General features: G+C 45.7%; 1 protein-coding gene across 7 annotated transcripts in view; it reads left to right on the top strand.

Annotated features, from left to right (window-relative positions):
* LOC119969344 (synaptonemal complex protein 2-like) overlaps positions 1–21,619 on the top strand; it is an 855,597-nt gene that overhangs the window by 350,471 nt on the left and 483,507 nt on the right. For all 7 annotated transcript variants that reach the window (XR_005461337.1, XM_038802871.1, XM_038802868.1 and 4 more), the window contains one exon: positions 8,913–8,967. Coding sequence is in view for 6 of the 7 variants with exons in the window: in XM_038802871.1 (XP_038658799.1) it covers positions 8,913–8,967 (55 nt within the window). In the remaining variant the exon portion in view is untranslated. The remainder of the gene's footprint in view (positions 1–8,912; positions 8,968–21,619) is intronic.

The raw sequence follows: 21,619 nt of genomic DNA, 5'->3' as shown, positions 1-21,619 counted from the left end.
GGGCGGTTCTTAGGACTTATTGTCCTGGGCTTCTCTGGCGCCACTGGGTCTGGCCTCCTATTGAATGTACCGATTAATACTTAATTTGTGTCCATTGTATCTGGGACTTGCCCGGTATCACCTCATTAGTATGCTAACGGCTTCTCATTCACAGCGATGCCTGGTCTCTGCAGCCGTCAGAAACCGGTTTCTGCAATTGTCTCAAGACATAATTGCTCTGCAAGCTGTTTGCTCTTTAACATGTCCATTTTCCCTGCACTCTTTGCAGTCTTCCATTTTGTGTTCGTTAGTGGCCATCTCAGGTGGCTACAAAGAATACACTACCTAGGCCCACTCCCCCATCCTATCCCCACAACCCAACCTAACCTGCACACCTGTGGACACAAAGGGGCAATTTTAGCATGGCCAATCCACCTAATTTGTACATCTTTGCATTGTGGGAGGAAACTGGAGCGCCCAGAGAAAGCTCACACAGACATGAGGAGAATGTACAAACGCCACACAGACAGCCACCTAAGTTCGAATTGAACCCAGGTCCCTGGACTGTGAGGCACTGTCTTGGATTACTCCTTTGTGATTTGGACACAATGTAATTAAGAGAACACCCGAGGTGAAGTCCAACGAACAAGCAGAAGGGCATCATAGTTATAGAGTGCAGTAAACAAGTCCAGGAGAGATAAGCGCTGGGAAAGTCAGCAAAATGTTGCAAAGAGAACATAGAACATTATAGCGCAGTACAGGCCCTTTGGCCCTCGATGTTGCGCCAACCTGTGAAACCACTCTAAAGCCCATCTACACTATTCCCTTATGATCCATATGTCTATCCAATGACCATTTGAATGCCCTTAGTGTTGGCGAGTCCACTACTGTTGCAGGCAGGGCATTACACACCCTTATTACTCTCTGAGTAAAAAACCTATCTCTGATATCTGTCCTGTATCTATCTCCCCTCAATTTAAAGCTATGTCTCCTCGTGCTAGACATCACCATCCGAGGAAAAAGACTCTCACTGTCCACCCTATCTAATCCTATGATCATCTTGTACGCCTCAATTAAGTCACCTCTTAACCTTCTTCTCTGGCGAAAACAGCCTCAAGTCCCTCAGCCTCCCTTCATAAGATCTTCCCTCCATACCAGGCAAAATTCTGGTAAATCTCCCTCTGCACCCTTTCCAATGCTTCCACATCCTTCCTATAATGCGGCGACCAGAATTGCACGCAATACTCCAAATGCGGCCGCACCAGAGTTTTGTACAGCTGCAACATGACCTCATGGCTCGAAACTCAATCCCTCTACCAATAAAAGCTAACACACCGTACGCCTTCTTAACAACCCTCTCAACCTGGGTGGCAACTTTCAGGATCTGTGTACATGGACACCGAGATGTCTCTGCTCATCCACACTACCAAGAATCTTACCATTAGCCCAGTACTCTGTCTTCCTGTTATTCCTTCCCAAAATGAATCACCCTCACACTTCTCTGCATTAAACTCCATTTGCCACCTCTCAGCCCAGCTCTGCAGATTATCTATGTCCCTCTGTAACTCGTAACATCCTTCGGCACTGTCCACAACCTCCAATCCGACTTTAGTGTCATCTGCAAATTTACTCACCCATCCTTCTACGCCCTCCTCCAGGTCATTTAGAAAAATGACAAACAGCAGTGGCCCCAAAACAGATCCTTGTGGTACACCACTAGTAACTGGACTCCAGTCTGAACATTTCCCATCAACCACCACCCTCTGTCTTCTTCCAGCTAGCCAATTTCTGATCCAAACTGCTAAATCATCCTGAATCCCATGCCTCTGTATTTTCTGCAATAACCTACCGTGGGGAACCTTATCAAACACTTTACTGAAACCCATATACACCACATCAACTGCTTTACTCTCGTCCACCTGTTTGGTCACCTTCTCAAAGAACTCAATAAGGTTTGTGAGGCACGACCTACCCTACACAAAACCATGTTGACTATCCCTGATCAAATTGTTCCTTTCTAGATGATTATGAATCCTATCTCTTATAAACCTTTCCAAGACTTTGCCCACAACAGAAGTAAGGCTCACTGGTCTATCGTTACCGGGGTTGTCTCTACTCCCCTTCTTGAACAAGGGGACAACATTTGCTATCCTCCAGTCTTCTGGCACTATTCCTGTAGACAAAGATGACTTAAAGATCAAAGTAAGAAGTCTTACAACACCAGGGGCAGCAGGGTAGCATGGTGGTTAGCATAAATGCTTCACAGCTCCAGGGTCCCAGGTTCGATTCCCGGCTGGGTCACTGTCTGTGTGGAGTCTGCACGTCCTCCCCCTGTGTGCGTGGGTTTTCCTCCGGGTGCTCCGGTTTCCTCCCACAGTCCAAAGATGTGCGGGTTAGGTGGATTGGCCATGCTAAATTGCCCGTAGTGTCCTAATAAAAGTAAGGTTAAGGGGGGGGGTTGTTGGGTTACGGGTATAGGGTGGATGTGTGGGTTTGAGTGGGGTGATCATGGCTCGGCACAACATTGAGGGCCGAAGGGCCTGTTCTGTGCTGTACTGTTCTATGTTCTATGTTCTATGTTCAGGTTAAAGTCCAACAGGTTTGTTTCAAACACGAGCTTTCGGAGCACTGCTCCTTCCTCAGGTGAATGGAGAAGTATGTTCCAGAAACATTTATATAGACAAAGTCAGAGATGCCGGACAATGCTTGGAATGCGAGCATGAGCAGGTAATCAAATCGTTACAGATCCAGAGAGAGGGATAATCCCAGTTTAAAGAGGTGTGAATTGTCTCAAGCCAGGCCAGTTGGTAGGATTTGCAAGTCCAGGCCAGATGGTGGGGGGTGAATGTAATGCGACATGAATCCAAGATCCAGGTTGAGGGCCGCACTCATGCGTGCGGAACTTAGCTACAAGTTTTTTGCTCGGCAATTCTGCGTTGTCGCGTGTCCTGAAGGCCGCCTTGGAGAACGCTTACCGGAGATCAGAGGCTGAATGCCCTTGACTGCTGAAGTGTTCCCCAACTGGAAGGGAACATTCCTGCCTGGTGATTGTCGCACGATGCCCGTTCATTCGTTGTCGCAGTGTCTGCATGGTCTCGCCAATGTACCACGCTTCGGGACATCCTTTCCTGCAGCGTATGAGGTAGACTACATTGGTCGAGTCGCACGAGTATGTGCCGCGTACCTGGTGGGTTTACGAACCCATGCTGCGTCTGCCCAATGGGACAATTTCTATCCAGATGCCTCGCTATTTCTTCCGTGATGATAGATTCCAGTATCTTCCCTATTACCGAAGTTAAGCTCACTGGCCTATAATTTCCTGCTTTCTGCCTACCTCCTTTTTTAAACAGTGGCGTCACGTTTGCTAATTTCCAATCCACCGGGACCACCCCAGAGTCTAGTGAATTTCGGTAAATTATCACTAGTGCATCTGCAATTTCCCTGGCCATCTCTTTTAGCACTCTGGGATGCATTCCATCAGGGCCAGGAGACTTGTCTACCTTTAGCCCCATTAGCTTGCCCATCACTCCCTCCTTAGTGATAACAATCCTCTCAAGGTCCTCACCTGTCATAGCCTCATTTCTATCAGTCGCTGGCATGTTATTTGTGTCTTCCACTGTGAAGACCGACCCAAAAAACCTGTTCAGTTCCTCAGCCATTTTCTCATCTCCCATTATTAAAACTCCCTTCTCATCCTCTAAAGGACCAATATTTACCTTAGCCACTCTTATTGTCTTATATATTTGTAAAAACTTTTACTGTCTGTTTTTATATTCTGAGCAAGTTTACTCTCATACTCTATCTTACTCTTCTTTATAGCTTTTTTAGTAGCTTTCTGTTGCCTCCTAAAGATTTCCCAGTCCTCTAATCTCCCAGCAATCTTTGCCACTTTATATGCTTTTTCCTTCAATTTGATACTCTCCCTTATTTCCTTAGATATCCACGGTCGATTTTCCCTCTTTCTTCCGTCCTTCCTTTTTGTTGGTATAAACCTTTGCTGAGCACTGTGAAAAATCGCTTGGAAGGTTCTCCACTGTTCCTCAACTGTTCCACCATAAAGTCTTTGCTCCCAGTCTATCTTAGCTAGTTCTTCTCTCATCCCCTTGTAATCTCCTTTGTTTAAACACAAAAACACTAGTATTTGATTTTACTTTCTCACCCTCCATCTGTATTTAAATTCCACCATATTGTGATCGCTCCTTCCGAGAGGATCCCTAACTATGAGATCATGAATCAATCCTGTCTCATTACACAGGACAAGATCTAGGACCGCTTGTTCCCTCGTAGGTTCCATTACATACTGTTCTAGGAAACTATCGCGGATACATTCTATAAACTCCTCCTCAAGGTTGCCTTGACCGACCTGGTTAAACCAATCGACATGTAGATTAAATCCCCCATGATAACTGCTGTACCATTTCTACATGCATCAGTTATTTCTTTGTTTATTGCCTGCCCCACCATCTCGTTACTATTTGGTGGCCGATAGACTACTCCTATCAGTGACTTTTTCGCCTTACTATTCCTGATTTCCACCCAAATGGATTCAACCTTATCTTCCATAGCACCGATGTCATCCCTTACTATTGCCAGGATGTCATCCTTAAATAACAGAGCAACACCACCTCCCTTACCATCCACTCTGTCCTTCCGAATAGTTTGATACCCTTGGATATTTAACTCCCAGTCGTGACCATCCTTTAACCATGTTTCAGTAATGGCCACTAAATCATAGTCATTCACGATGATTTGTGCCACCAACTCATTTACTTTATTCCGAATGTAATGTCACATTACATTCACCCCCCACCATCTGGCCTGGACTTGCAAAATCCTACCAACTGTCCTGGCGTGAGACAATTCACACCTCTTTAACCTGGGATTATCCCTCTCTCTGGATCTGTAACGATTTGATTACTTGCTAATGCTCGCATTCCAAGCATTGTCCGGCATCTCTGACTTTGTCTATATAAATGTTTCTGGAACATACCTCTCCATTCACCTGAGGAAGGAGCAGTGCTCCGAAAGCTCGTGTTTGAAACAAACCTGTTGGCCTTTAACCTAAGACTTCTTACTGTGCTCACCCCAGTCCAACGCCGGCATCTCCACATCATGGCTTAAAGATCAAAGCCAAAGGCTCAGCAATCTCCTCCCTGGCTTCCCGGCCAGGTGGTTGATGTTTCAGTCGGTGATTACTTTGGGAATAGCGATTACAATTCCGTAAATTTATAGAATACTCATGGACAAGGACAAGAGTGGTCCGAAAGGAAGAGTTCTAAATTGGGGAAAGGCAGAGTATAACAAAATTCGGCAGGAGCTAGGGAATGTGGATTGGGAGCAGCTGTTTAAGGGTAAATCCACATTTGAAATGTGGGAGTCTTTTAAGGAAAGGTTGATTAGAGTGCAGGACAGACATGTTCCTGTGAAAATAGCAAGATTTGGGAACCATGGATGACGGGTGAAATTGTGAGACTAGCTAAGATGAAAAAGGAAGCATACATAGGATCGAGGCAACTCAAAACTGATGAAGCTTTGGAGGAATATCGGGAAAGTAGGACGAATCTCAAACGCACAATAAAGAGGGCTAAAAGTGGTCATGAAATATCTTTGGCTCACAGGGTTAAGGAAAATCCCAAAGCCTTTTATTTGTATGTAAGGAGCAAGAGGGTAACTAGAGAAAGGATTGGCCCACTCAAAGACAAAAGAGGGAATTTATGCGTGGAGTCAGAGGAAATGGGTGAGATTCTTAATGAGTACTTTGCATCGGTATTCACAAAGGAGAGGGACAAGGCTAGGGATGGATGTTTAAATACTCTAGGTCAAGTTGTCATACGGAAGGGGGAAGCTCCTCTCCTATCTCGTCGGACTCCACGCCCAACTTCCCACTACTGTCCTTGACTGGACCTACTCTTACCCCAATCATTCTTTTATTCCTGACATATCTATAGAAAGCTTTAGGGTTATCCTTGATCCTACCTGCCAAAGACTTCTCACGTCCCCTCCTGGCTCTTCTCAGCTCTCTCTTTAGGTCCTTCCTACCTAACTTGTAACTCTCGAGCACCCTAACTGAACCGTCACGTCTCATCTTTACAGCCTCCTTCTTCCTCTTGACAAGTGTTTCAATTACTTTAGTTAACCACCGTTCCCTCGCTCAACCACTTCCTCCCTGCCTGACAGGTACATACTTATGAAGGACACACAGTAGCTGTTCCTTAAACAAGCTCCACATTTCCATTGTACCCATCCCCTGCAATTTCCCTCCCCATCTGATGCCTCCTAGGTCTTGCCTCTTCGCATCATAGTTGCCTTTCCCCAGATATAACTCTTGCCCTGCGTCATATACCTATCCCTTTCCATCACTGAAGTAAACGTAATCGAATTGTGGTCACTATCACCAAAGTGTTCACCTACCTCCAAATCTAACACCTGTCCTGGTTTATTACCCAGTACCAAATCCAATATGGCCTCGCCTCTTGTTGGCCTATCTACATACTGTGTCAGGAAACCCTCCTGCACACATTGGACAAAAACAGACCCATCTAAAGTACTCGAACTATATCGTTTCCTGTCAATATTTGGAAAGTTGAAGTCCCCGATAACAACTACCCTGTTACTTTCGCTCCTATCCAGAATCACCTTTGCAATCCTTTCCTCTACATCTCTGGAACTTTTCGGAGGCCTATAGAAAATCCCTAACAGGGTGACCTCTCTTTTCCTGTTTCTAACCTCAGCCCATGCTACCTCAGTAGACGAGTCCTCATCAAATGTCCTTTCTGCCACTCTAATACTGTCCTTGACTAACAATGCCACCCCTCCCCCTCTTTTACCACCTTCCCTGAGCTTACTGACTTATCTAAACCCAGGCACCTGCAACAACCATTCCTGTCCTTCCTCTATCCATGTCTCCGAAATGGCCACAACATCGAAGTCCCATGCCGCAAGTCCAAATAGTTGGATAACAAGTATTAAACAAGAGTAGCTTGGTATGTGAACGCCAAAGTTTGGACATCTGGCGCTTATGTCCCAGTCAACATCCTGGCCCTGGAAGGCTGCCAGGTATCCTCGCAGTGGACAGAATTAACCCATCCCTTACAGACACCAGTGTGAACCATTGTGTCACTGTGCCACCCAGTCCTTGAGGTGTAGGTGCAACCACATTTAGGGAGGGTGTTCAAGACTTTAACTCAGTGACAGTGAAGGAAGAGCTATTTCCAAGTCGGGATGGTGAGTAGCATGGAGGGGAACATCCAGGTGGTGGTGTTCCCAGGTATCTGTTGTTTGTCTTTCGCGATGTTAGTTGACCTGTGTTTTGATGGTGCTGCCTAAAAAGCCTTGTATGGTGAACGTATTGTACTAACCATTCACCACTGTATTGCATTGTATCACGCTGTTACCCATGTGGGCTCCACCTATGGACCATTGTACTGTACTACACGGAATGTATCATGTTTGTGCCCTTCTGGGCTCTGCCCCCTTGAGGTGGCTGTAGGCGGCTCTCACTTGCAGAGCAGTCACAGGCAGGCAGTGTTCTAGTCGATTAAAGCCACTGTTCACTTCAACTCTCTGTCTTGTGTGAATTGATGGTCGCATCACCTTGGTGAGTTCCTGCAGTGCTGGATGGTACATGCAGCTGCTACTGTGTGTCAGTGGTGGAAGGAATGAATGTTTGTGGAAGCAGGAAGTAACAATCAAATGGGCTGCTTTATCTTGAACACATGAATCAGAAATTAAACATAATAATAATGGAAGGTATTTGAGGTTGATTGGGAAAATAATTTTTTGCTAGTGGAACAGTCGAGATAAAGGTGGGTCAATAGGAGGCTAAGAGAACCCCCATAAAAGCAAAAATAAAAGGTACAAGGAAATTATAGCAGAGAATCAGACAGAAAGGCAACTACAGGTAACTAAAGAAAGTAGGAAACAGCGATATGAAAAGCAGTGGACAGGATTCTCCCAACGGGAGTCTAAGTGCCGACGCCGGAGCAAAAACCAGAGTATTTTACTCTGGCGTCGGCGCCCGTTCCCAGACCCCTATTCTCCGTCCTCCGTGGGGCTAGTATGGGCGTTGCGCGGTTTACGGGGGTGGGGCCTCGGCGTGGCGTCGGAGACCCGGTGCCTCGTAAAAGACCATCTGGGCCAGAGAATCGGCGCTCACCGTTTGCGGCGATTCTCCAAGTAGCCCGGCGCGATTCGCGCGGTGCTGGTTTCGGGGGGGGGGGGGGGAGAATCGCGTGCGGGTGTCAGGGCGGCGTGGCACGATTCACGCGGCGCCCCGGCGGGGGATACCAGCCAGTAAGTTTGAACTGTTTAATAGTGGATGTAGGATTGAAGAACAAGTGGACCCAGTCTGATAAATTATCAAGATTTAGTGAATAGTATGTCACTTCCTCATTTACTTCACAAAGAGTATTAGATGAATTCCAGTGACAGTAAATTGGGTTGTGGAATTTATATCCAATGGACTTGAGGCAAAGAATATTAACAAGTATGAGTAAATATCCAAAAGTTTCCTGGATAATAAAATATTCTTAAAATAATTGAGGAATTATGTTGTGACAAGAGGATATTTTTTGAAATGAAGAAGAGTCAATGCAAAGAATTTGTGCATAATTGATTAATTTGGATGATTAAGATCAAATTAGAAGCTGACAAAAATGCAAAAGTACAAAGTTCATAACTCTTGACCAGTGTCATTCCACACCTTGTCCCAAAATGAATTTGTGAAAATGGTTCCTGGCGCAGCAGGTGATTGAAGGGGCTGGATCAATATCTAAAAGATGCTATTTATTAATGTGGATTTTTCATTTCATTCTGCTTCCCTTCCCAAATTGGAGAGTTTTGGGGGGAAAATTGTGAGTTGATGGTTTGGGCTTTATTGTCCCGAGAGCCTTTTCTTGTTATGTATTTTAATTGTTTTATGTAAATGTTTGCAGAGAAACAGAGAAGAAAAATGTGAAAAGTAGTCTTACAAAAAAAGAAGTATGCAAGGTAGGTTGATTTCTGTTCAAAACATGCTGTTCAGAGATCTGTAATAATGAAAAAACACTTCAGGAACTTCAAAATGTCCCAAAATGAACTACCATTTATAGTGCATTTATAATTCCCACTTGGGAATTAATTGGGAATGGCAATACAGTTAATCTCTTTACAATTACTTCACTTCGAAGAATATAAATAATTATTTGGGATAGAATTCGTAGTCATGTGGAAAAATGTGGGTTGATTAGGAAGAGACAGCATTGATTTCTAAAGGGGAAATCATGTTTAACTAACTTGCTTGAGTGTCTTAAGGAGTTGACAGAAAGTGTCGATGAGGGTAATGATGTGGTGTACTTGTAAATTCAGAAGTCATTTCATACAGTGCCACATAACAGACTTGAGAGAAAAGTTGTAGCTCATGGAATAAAATAAACAGTAGCAATGTGGATACACAATTAGTTGATTAATAGGAAGCAGAGAATAATGGTCAATGGATACCAGAGGTTGGTATTGGACTCAGATTCCAAATGATTTGCAAAAGAAGCAAATATGATGGGTGAAAAAGCGTTTTCACACAATGAGTGGTTTGGATCTGGAATTAACTACCTGGATGTGTAGTGGGGCAGGTTCAATGGAGCCATTCAAGAGGTATTAGATGATTATTTGAACAGAAACAATGTGCACGGATATGGGGGAAAAGGCACGATATGGGGAAAAGGCACAGATATGGGGAAATGCACACACAATAGGCCAAATGATCCTCTTGAGACTAAGGCCGAGATTTTGCGTCCCTGTTTACAGCAGGTGTAAATGGAATGGCAGTGCAAAATATTACAATTGCCAAAAATGTGATTTGTGCCAACAGAATTTTCTGGAGGGATTGTCCCCTTGCCCCGGCAATGATATAATGGAGTTTCCACCAGGCTATATCGGGAACCACATTTGCTTTAATTATAATATAATTAACATGCCTCGGCACAGCAGTCATCCCTGCACGTTGACAATTCTGCATATGGCGATCGCCGTCACATTGGTGCCATTTTTTCAAAACATGAAACTGGCAAACTAGAATCCCTACAGTTCAGAAGGAGACCATTAGGCCCATCGAGTCTGCACCGACCCCCCTGAAAGAACACCTAACTTCAGTCCACTCCCCGCAGTATCCCCGTAACCCCACATAACCTACGGGTCAAATTTTAACATGGCCAATCTACCAAACCTTCACATCTTTGGACTGTGGGAGGTGTTGCTCGTTCTGGGTGAGTGTGCTTAACACTCAATTTGGCTCTGTTTCGTTACTTAGCTTTGGAGTCGCCAGGTATCGTTAAGATACCGCCACAAGTTTCAAGGTCAAGTTCAAAGGAATAAATCCATACACCAATTAGTAAGTTCAAACAAGACACATTTATTATATTACAGTAATCTACTAATCATGCATATAAGAACATAAGAACTAGGAGCAAGAGCAGGCCATCTGGCCCCTCGAGCCTGCTCCGCCATTCAATGAGATCATGGCTGATCTTTTGTGGACTCAGCTCCACTTTCCGGCCCGAACACCATAACCCTTAATCCCTTTATTTTTCAAAAAACTATCTATCTTTACCTTAAAAACATGTAATGAAGGAGCCTCAACTGCTTTACTGGACAAAGAATTCCATAGATTCACAACCCTTTGGGTGAAGAAGTTCCTCCTAAACTCAGTCCTAAATCTACTTCCCCTTATTTTGAGGCTATGTCCCCTAGTTCTGCTTTCACCCGCCAGTGGAAACAATCTGCCCGCATCTATCCTATCTATTCCCTTCATAATTTTAAATGTTTCTATAAGATCCCCCCTCATCCTTCTAAATTCCAATGAGTACAGTCCCAGTCTACTCAACCTCTCCTCGTAATCCAACCCCTTCAGCTCTGGGATTAACCGAGTGAATCTCCTCTGCACACCCTCCAGTGCCAGTATGTCCTTTCTCAAGTAAGGAGACCAAAACTGAACACAATACTCCAGGTGTGGCCTCACTAACACCATATACAATTGCAACATAACCTCCCTAGTCTTAAAATCTATCCCTCCAGCAATGAAGGACAAAATTCCATTTGCCTTCTTAATCAACCTGTTGCACCTGTAACCAACTTTCTGTGACTCATGCACTAGCACACCCAGGTCTCTCTGAACAGCGGCATGCTTTAATATTTTATTGTTTAAATAATAATCCGTTTGCTGTTATTCCTACCAAAATGGATAACCTCACATTTGTCAACATTGTATTCCATCTGCCAGACCCGAGCCCATTCACTTCACTATCCAAATATCCCTCTGCAGACTTCCAGTATCCTCTGCACTTTTTCGCTTTACTACTCATCTTAGTGTCTCTGCAAACTTGGACACATTGCCCTTGGTCCCCAAACTCCAAATAATCTATGTAAATTGTGAACAATTGTGGGCCCAACACGGATCCCTGAGGGACACCACTAGCTACTGATTGCCAACCAGAGAAACACCCATTAATCCCCCACTCTTTGCTTTCTATTAATTAACCAATCCTCTATCCATGCTACTACTTTACCCTTAATGCCATGCATCTTTATCTTATGCAGTAACCTTTTTGTGTGGCACCTTGTCAAAGGCTTTCTGGAAATCCAGATATACCACATCCATTGGCTCCCCGTTATCTACTGCACTGGTAATGTCCCTCAAAAAATTCCACTAAATTTGTTAGGCACGACCTGCCCTTTATGAACCCATGCAGCGTCTGCCCAATGGACAATTTCTAATCCAGATGCCTCGCTATTTCTTCCTTGATGATATAAACTATAAGACTAGGCTAATCCTACCACTACTAGGCCAAATACTTATCTGGATAGGGGACTGCCGGATCAGGGAACAACGGCTTCTAGTTTTGTCCAGGGACCGCAGGCTCTAGTGGTTATGGTCTAAAGGGGTCAGGAGTGTCTATTCCCGTAGCGTGCGTTGTGACACTTACTTGTTGGCGGCTGCTGTTCCAGACCTCTCCTCCACAAGGTTCTTCTGCTGCAACGGTGTTCTGCTGGGAGGTTAGCTGGTCAAGGAGAGGCTGGCAGAGAGAGCGAGCTGGGGTCGGGGTCTCTGCTTTATACTCCTCTCAGGGTCTTGTGCCCACCTGGGAGGACCCTCTATACTCTTGTAATCGATTGGGTCTCTTCCCAATCGATTGATTCGAATTCCCCAATAGCGGGGCAGTTGCTCGATCACTGGGGCGGTTCTTGGAACTCATTGTTTTGGGCTTCCTTTGGCGCCGAAAGTCTGGCCTTCCATCAATGTATCGATTAGTGTTTAAACTTGTTTCTTTTGTGCCTGGGGATCGCCCGGTATCGCCTCATTAATATGCTAACTGTTTCTTTTCATAGCGTTGTCTGGTGTTCAGCAACAGCCAAACTGGTTTCTGCAGGCATTCCAAATATACAAGCACTCTGCAAGCTGCTTGCTTTTTACAACCTGTCCAATTTTCCCTGCTTCCTTGCAATCTTCCATTTTGTGTTTGGGCAGTGGTCACCCCAGGTGGCTACAGAGGAACCATGCAGACGAGGGGGGGGTGGGGGGGGGAAATGTGCAAACTCACACAGGACCGTTACCAAGGCTAGAATTGAACCTAGGTCCAGCGCTGTGAGGCAGCAGTGCTAATCACGGTGCCACCATGCTATCCAGGGTGAGTTCAGAGGTGAGCACAGGACTCAGTTCAAAGCAGGCAGCGGCTTTGGCATTCCCCGTTTGGGACACAGGATGACCAGGCAGTGGAACTTGTGATCCGGCGGGTTCAACTAGGCATTTTGCCTTGGGATTGCAGAGGAGCACCAGTTATGTGTGTAAGGTTTGGGGTAGGTAAGTGGTGGGTTGGGGTGAGGGCAGAATTAACTGGAAAGGCAGCTCAGTTGGAGGAGGTTGTGGAATGTTGGAGGAGGGGTAGAGCTGGCAGGGCTATTCACTCAGAGGGCTGATAGGTGGATTGGAGGGAGCAGAGGCACAATGGACCTCATCAAGAGGAAGGGGGAAACAGTTGCCCCCTGAAAGGGGGAAGTCTCACTTGGCAAAGGAGGAAGAAATCAAAGTTATTAACTGACCCATCCTGAGACGCAATCCATAGCTGCTGGGCCTCTGCCTTCTTTCAAGCCATGGCACTGGGAGGTAACCTGACTAGTGCATTTTCTAGGTATCCATGAGACACAGCCTGAAGGGACCCACGAAGATGGTGGTTGGGGGGGGGGGGGGGGGGGGGCGGATGTAGTGAGCTTGTGACAGCAATGAAAAGACCTTTGCACATCAGATCACTTTTAAAATGTTTAAAAACAATTGGGCATGATTCTCCATTGATGGGATTCTCCGCTATGCCGGCAGCGCACCCACGCCCGATGATTTTCCCGATGGCGTGGGGGCTGCCCACAATGGGAAATCCCATTGGCCAGCTGGTGGGACTGAGCAATCCCACTGTCAGCAGGGGCAAGCCCCATTGCTTTTATTTCCTTCTTTTCAACCAGATCAGAGTGGTTAGGTCAGTTTCCTGGTGAACTCCTGTCTCACAACCAATCAGCAATTCTTGTGCTTGTTCAAGTGGAAGTAGCAGATCAGTCTTCGGCAGCAGACTAGGCACTGAGCCACTGGTCCATTAACAGTCCTTCAGTCTGATCTCTAATGTCCATTAACATACTGTTGTATGTGAGTGCCATTTATTACTGATTATCCACTGTTGATCAGTAATCAATAGCAGTACATCAGTGGTGAGTTAGTGGGCATTAGAACATAGAACATTACAGCGCAGTACAGGCCCTTCGTCCCTCGATGTTGCGCCAACCTGTGAAACCACTCTAAAGCCCATCTACACTATTCCCTTATCATCCATATGTTTATCCAATGACCATTTGAATGCCCTTAGTGTTGGCGAGTCCACTACTGTTGCAGGCAGGGCACTCCACGCCCTTACTACTCTCTGAGTAAAGAACCTACTTCGAACATCTGTCCTATATCTATCTCCCCTCAATTTAAAGCTATGTCCCCTTGTGCTAGACATCACCATCCGAGGAAAAAGGCTCTCACTGTCCACCCTATCTAATCCTCTGATCATCTTGTATGCCTCAATTAAGTCACCTCTTAACCTTCTTCACTAACGAAAACAGCCTCAAATCCCTGAGCCTTCCCTCATAAGATCTTCCCTCCATACCAGGCAACATCCTGGTAAATCTCCTCTGCACCCTTTCCAATGCTTCCACATCATTCCCATAATGCGGTGACCAGAATTGCACGCAATATTCCAAATGTGGCCGCACCAGAGTTTTGTACAGCTGCAACATGACCCCGTGGCTCCGAAACTCAATTCCTTTACCAATAAAAGCTAACACACCGTACGCCTTCTTAACAACCCTCTCAACCTGGGTGGCAACTTTCAGGGATCTAAGTATATGGACACCGAGATCTCTCTGCTCATCCACACTAACATGAATCTTATCATGAGCCCAGTACTCTGTCTTCCTGTTATTCCTTCCAAAATGAATCAACTCACACTTTTCTGCATCAAACTCCATTTGCCATCTCTCAGCCCAGCTCTGCAGCTTATCTATGTCCCTCTGTAACTTGTAACATCCTTGTGCACTGTCCACAACTCCACCAACTTTAGTGTCATCTGCAAATTTACTCACCCATCCTTCTACGCCCTCCTCTAGGTTCATTATAGAAATGACAACAGCAATGACCCCCAAAACAGATCCTTTGGTTACACCACTCGTAACTGGACTCCAGTCTGAAAATTTCCCATGAACCGCCACCCTCTGTCTTCTTCCAGCTAGCAATTTCTGATTCAAACTGCTAAATCACCCTGAATCCCATGCCTCCGTATTTACTGCAATAGCCTACCGTGGGGAACCTTATCAAACACTTTACTGAAACCCATATACACCACATCAACTGCTTTACCCTCATCCACCTGTTTGGGCACCTTCTCAAAGAACTCAATAAGGTTTGTGAGGCCACGACCTACCCTTCACAAAACCATGTTGACTATCTCTAATCAAATTATTCCTTTCCAGCATGATATACATCCTATCACTTTATAACCTTTTCAATACTTTGCCCACAACAGAAGTAAAGCTCACTAGTCTATAGTTACAAGGGTTGTCTCTACTCCCCTTCTTGAAACAAGGGGACACAACATTGGCTATCCTCCAGTCTTCTGGCACTGTTCCTGTAGACAATGATGACATAAAGATCAAAGCCAAAGGCTCAGCAATCTCCTCCCTAGCTTCCCAGAGAATCCTAGGATAAATCCCTTCCGGCCGAGGGGACTTATCTATTTTCACACTTTCCAGAATTGCTAACATCTCCTCCTGATGAACCTCAAGCCCTTCTAGTCTAGTAGCCTGTATCTCAGTATTCTCCTCGACAACATTGTCTTTTTCCTGTGTGAATATTCATTTAGCACCTCTCCTATCTCCTCGGACTCCACGCACAACTTCCCACTACTGTCCTTGACTGGCCCTACTCTTACCCCAGTCATTCTTTTATTCCTGACATATCTATAGAAAGCTTTAGGGTTATCCTTGATCCTACCTGCCAAAGACTTCTCATGTCCCCTACTGGCTCTTCTTAGCTCTCTCTTTAGGTCCTTCCTAGCTAACTTGTAACTCTCGAGCGCCCTAACTGAACCTTCACGTCTCATCTTTACATAAGCCTTCTTCCTCTTGACAAGTGTTTCAACTACTTTAGTAAACCACGGTTCCCTCGCTTAACCAGTTCCTCCCTGCCTGATAGGTACATACTTATCAAGGACACACAGTAGCTGCTCCTTGAACAAGCTCCACATGTCAATTGTGCCCATCCCCTGCAGTTTCCCTCCCCATCAGATGCATCCTAAGTCTTTCCTCATCGCATCATTATTTCCTTTCCCCCAGATATAACTCTTGCCCTGCGGTATATACCTATCCCTTTCCATCACTAAAGTAAACATAATCGAATTGTGGTCACTATCACCAAAGTGCTCACCTACCTCCAAATCTAACACCTGTCCTGGTTCATTACCCAGTACCAAATCCAATAGGACCTCGCCTCTCGTTGGCCTATCTACATACTGCGTCAGGAAACCCTCCTGCATACATTGGACAAAAACAGACCCATCTAAAGTACTCGAACTATAGTGTTTCCAGTCAATATTTGGAAAGTTAAAGTCCCCCATAACAACTACCCTGTTATTTTCGCTCCTATCCATAATCATCTTTGCAATCCTTTCCTCTACATCTCTGGAACTTTTCGGAGGCCTATAGAAAACCCCTAACAGGGTGACCTCACCTTTCCTGTTTCTAAACTCAGCCCATACTACCTCAGTAGGCGAGTCCTCATCAAACGTCCTTTCTGCCCCGTAATACTGTCCTTGACTAAGAATGCCACCCTTTTGCGCACTGTCCTCTCAGCACTGCTGCCTCACAGCGTCAGGGATGCAGGTTCGATTCCGACCTCGGTTAACTGTCTGTGTGGAGTTTATACATTCTCCCCATGTTTGCGTGGGTTTCCCCCGGGTGCTCCAGTTTCCTCCCAAAGTCCAAAGATGTGCACGTTCGGTGGATTGGCCATGCTAAATTGCCCCTGAAGGTGGAGTTGCAGGAATAGGGTGGAGTATTGGGCCTAGGTAGGTGTTGGTGCAGACATGATGACCAAATGGCCTACTTCTGCACTGTAGGCATTCTATGACTCTGTGATTACAATGGTTTCCCTGCAGAACACCCTGATCCATCAGGTGTGGATGCTCAAATGTCCTTACAGGGCTCTTCCTCTTCCTCACGCAAGACTTTAGAGTGAACCAAGGGGAAATTGTGAGTGCCTTATATGAGAGCACAACAGAGCATAACTCTGGTGCGGCCACTCCTGGAGTATTGCGTGCAGTTCTGGTCACCACATTATAGGAAGGATGTGGAAACTTTGGAAAGGGTTCAGAGGAGATTTACTAGGATGTTGCCTGGTATGGAGGGAAGGTCTTACGAGGAAAGGCTCAGGGACTTGAGGTTGTTTTCGTTAGAGAGGAGAAGGCTGAGAGGTGACTTAATAGAGACATATAAGATAGTCAGAGGGTTAGAAAGGGTGAACAGTGAGAGTCTCTTTCCTCGGATGGTGATGACCAACACGAGGGGACATAGCTTTAAATTGAGGGGTAGTAGATATAGGACAGATGTCAGAGGCAGTTTCTTTACTCAGAGAGTAGTAGGGGTGTGGAACGCCCTGCCTGCAACAGTAGTAGACTCGCCAACTTTAAGGGCATTTAAGTGGTCACTGGATAGATAATGGATGAAAATGGAATAGTGTAGGTCAGATAGGCTTCAGATGGTTTCACAGGTCGGCGCAACATCGAGGGCCGAAGGGCCCGTACTGCGCTGTAATGTTCTATGTTCTATGTTCTATGAAGGGTTTCCAAAGCTGTGACCACTCGATCATCCTCAGTGGGGAAATGGTGGTGTGGGGTCTTGTCTTAAAAGGAAAAGTCCTCAATGTGATGGCCAGCAGAATAGCTTTTGCTATCAGAGGTGAATAGGCAAAGGGTCAACTCTTGAAGGTGATTCTTCACTGTTCACTCTCTCTCTCTTTTTCCTTGCTGTGATTAGCATGCAAGAGAGATGGAGCCTGTGGAATTGGCTATCATACTTCTCACGCATCAAGTGGAGAAAGGACGTCAACAACGGTGTCTGCCTCTCTTGAGGCAGGAGCAGAACCCTGAGGATGAAGGGGAGGTAGAGCCTGCTCTGCTGGCACAGGAAAGATCCCAGAGAATGACCGCTCCAAGGCACCTTCCACGGCTTAGGGTCTACTGAGGCAGCTGACTTTCCCGCAGAATAGCAAGAACCAGTGTCGATGAAGACTTTGCTTGTCCTTGTGGAGCCACCTCGGTTGGCCACTCTCTCACACAAAATGGAAGAACGCAAAGATTGCAGGGTAAAATGGACATTGGCAAAGAAACCAACAGTCTGCAGAGTCCCCTGTATTCTAGCTGCCACAGAAACCCGACAGAATTGTAACTAACAAGCTGCGCATATTAATGAAGCGATTTACGGTGATTCCCAGGCACAATGGAAACAACAGTTAAACATTCTATGGAAGGCCAGACATTCCGGCGCCAGTAGAGCCTAAGACAAAGGGCACCAATAAGGTGTAAGGAATCGGCCGGTGATCGAGGGACAGCCCCGTTATTGGGGAAATTCAAATCAATCGATTGGGAAGAGACCCAATCGATTGCAGGTTTATAGAGGGTCCGCCCTGAATGATGCAAAGCCCCTGGGACCTATAACAGACAGGTCCCAGAACTGATTCGCTCTCTTAGCCAGCCTCTCCTTGACCAGCCAGCCCTCCCAGCAGAACACCGTTGCAGCAGACGACCTTGAGAAGGAGAGGCCTGGTCAGCAGCCGCAATCAAGTAAGTGTCATACAACGCACGCTACGAGAGTAGACACTCCTGACCCCTTTAGTCCACACCGACTGGAAGCCTGCGGATCCAGGACAAAGCAAGAGGCTGTTGTTCCCTGATCCGGCAGTTCCCTTATTCCAGATAAGTATTGGCCTGTTAGTGGTAGAATTAGCCTAATCTTGTAGTTTTATATGCACGATTAGTAGATAACTATTATTATAAACGTGTCTTGTTTGAACTTACTAACTGGTGTATTGCGTTATTGGTCTGAACTTGCACTTGAAACTTGTGGCGGTATCTTAACGATACCTGGCGACTCTAGAGCTAAGGAACGAAACAGAGCCAAATTGAGGAAATCCAGATATGGCACAGCCATTGGCTCACCGTTATCTACCGCACTGGTAATGTACTCAAAAAATTCCACTAAATTAGTTAGGCACGACCTGCCCTTTATGAACCCATGCTGCGTCTGCCCAATGGGACAATTTCCTTCCAGGTGCCTCGCTATTTCTTCCTTGATGATAGATTCCAGCTTCTTCCTGTTGCTCGTTCTGGGTGAGTGTGCTTAACACTCAATTTGGCTCTGTTTCGTTACTTAGAACATAGAACATAGAACATTACAGCACAGAACCGGCCCTTAGGCCCTCGATGTTGTGCCGAGCAATGATCACCCTACTCAAACCCACGTATCCACCCTATACCCATAACCCAACAACCCCCCCCCCCCTAAACCTTACTTTTTAGGTCACTAGGGGCAATTTAGCATGGCCAATCCACCTAACCCGCACATCTTTGGACTGTGGGAGGAAACCGGAGCACTCGGAGGAAACCCACGCACACACGGGGAGGACGTGCAGACTCCACACAGACAGTGACCCAGCCGGGAATTGAACCTGGGACCCTGGAGCTGTGAAGCATTTATGCTAACCACCATGCTACCATGCTGCCAGGTATCGTTAAGATACCGCCACAAGTTACAAGGTCAAGTTCAAAGCAATAAAACCATACACCAATTAGTAAGTTCAAACAAGACACGTTTATTATATTACAGTAATCTACTAATCATGCATATAAAACTATAAGACTAGGCTAATCCTACCACTACTAGGCCAAATACTTATCTGGATAAGGGGACTGCCGGATCAGGGAACAACGGCTTCTAGCTTTGTCCAGGGTCCGCAGGCTTCCAGTGGTTATGGTCTAAAGGGGTCAGGAGTGTCTATTCCTGTAGCGTGCAGTGTGACTTACTTGCTGGCGGCTGCTTTTACAGACCTCTCCTCCACAAGGTTCTTCTGCTGCAACGGTGTTCTGCTGGGAGGGTTAGCTGGTCAAGGAGAGGCTGGCAGAGAGCTGGTTGAGGAGAGGCTTGCAGAGAGAGCGACCTGGGGCTGGGGTATCTGCTTTATACTCCTCTCAGGGTCTTGTGCCCACCTGGGAGGACCCTCTATACTCTTGTAATCGATTGGGTCTCTTCCCAATCGATTGATTCGAATTCCCCAACAGCGGGGCAGTTGCTCGATCACTGGGGCGGTTCTTGGGGCTCATTGTTTTGGGCTTCTTTAGCACCGATAAGTCTGGCCTTCCATCCAATGTATCAATTAGTGGTAACTTGTGTCTTTTGTGCCTGGGGTCGCCCGGTATCGCCTCATTAATATGCAAACTGTTTATTTTCATAGCGCTGTCTGGTTTCAGCAACAGCCAAACTGGTTTCTGTAGCAGTCCAAATATACAAGCACTCTGCAAGCTGCTTGCTTTTTACAACATGTCCAATTCTCCCTGCATTCCTTGCAATCTTCCATTTTGTGTTTGGGCAGTGGTCACCCCAGGTGGCTACACTCCCTACGACCGAAGTTAAGCTAACTGGCCTATAATTACCCGCTTTCTGCCTACCTCTTTTTTTAAATAGTGGTGTCATGTTTGCTCATTTCCAATCCGCCGGGACCACCCCAGACTCCAGTGAATTTTGGTAAATTATCACTAGTGCATTTGCAATTTCCCTAGCCATCTCTTTTAGCACTCTGGGGTGCATTCCATCATGGCAAGGAGACTTGTCTACCTTTAGCCCCATTAGCTTGCCCATCACTACATCCTTAGTGATAGCAATCATCTCAAGGTCCTCACCTGTCATAGCCTCATTTCCATCAGTCATTGGCATGTTATTTGTGTCTTCCACTGTGAAGACCGACCCAAAAAACCTGTTCAGTTCCTCAGCCATTTCCTCATCTCCCATTATTAAATCTCCCTTCTCATCCTCGAAATGACCAATATTTTCCTCAGCCACTCTTTTTTGTTTTATATATTTGTTGAAACTTTTCCTCTCTGTTTTTATATTCTGCGCAAGTTTACTCTCATAATCTATCTTACTCTTCTTTTTAGCTTTTTTAATAGCTTTCTGTTGTCCCCTAAAAAGTTCCCAGTCCTCTAGTCTCCCACTAACTTTGCCACTTTGTTTAATTTTTCCTTCAATTTGACACTCTCCCTTTTTTCCTTTGATATCCACAGTTGATTTTCCCTCTTTCTACCATCCTTTTTGTTGGTATAAACCTTTGCTGAGCACTGTGAAAAATCGCTTGGCAGGTTCTCCACTGTTCCGCAAGTGTTTCACCATGAAGTCTTTCCTCTCAGTCTACCTTAGCTAGCTCTTCTCTCATCCCATTGTAATCTCCTTTGTTTAAGCGCAAATCACTAATGTTTGATTTTACCTTCTCACCCTCCATCTATATTTTACATTCAATCATATTATGATCGCTCCTTCCAAGAGGATTCCTAACTATCAGATCATTAATCAATCCTGTCTCAGTACACAGGACCACATCTAGGCCCACTTATTCCCTCATAGGTTCCATTACATAATGTTCTCGGAAGCTATCGCGGATACATTCTATAAACTCCTCCTCAAGGCTGCCTTGACCGACCTGGTTAAATCCACCAACATGGATATTAAAATCCCCCATGATAACTGCTGTACCATTTCTACATGCATCAGTTTTTTGCTTGCCCCACCACAATGTTACTATTTGGTGGCCTAGAGACTACTTCTTTCAGTGACTTTTCTGCCTTATTATTCCTAATTTCCACCCAAATGGATTCAAGCTTATCCTCCACAGAACCAATGTCAGCCCTTACTATTGCAGGATGTAAACCTTAAATAACAGAGCTGAACCACCTCCTTTACCATCCACTCTGTCCTTGCAAATAGTTTGGTACCATTGGATATATAACTCCCAGTCGTGACCATCCTTTCACCATGTTTCAGTAAC

Source organism: Scyliorhinus canicula, chromosome 7 (assembly GCF_902713615.1).
Source record: "Scyliorhinus canicula chromosome 7, sScyCan1.1, whole genome shotgun sequence".
Taxonomy (NCBI): domain Eukaryota; kingdom Metazoa; phylum Chordata; class Chondrichthyes; order Carcharhiniformes; family Scyliorhinidae; genus Scyliorhinus; species Scyliorhinus canicula.
The sequence above is the reverse complement of the archived record's forward strand: the minus strand, read 5'-3'. Positions and strand labels throughout refer to the sequence as shown.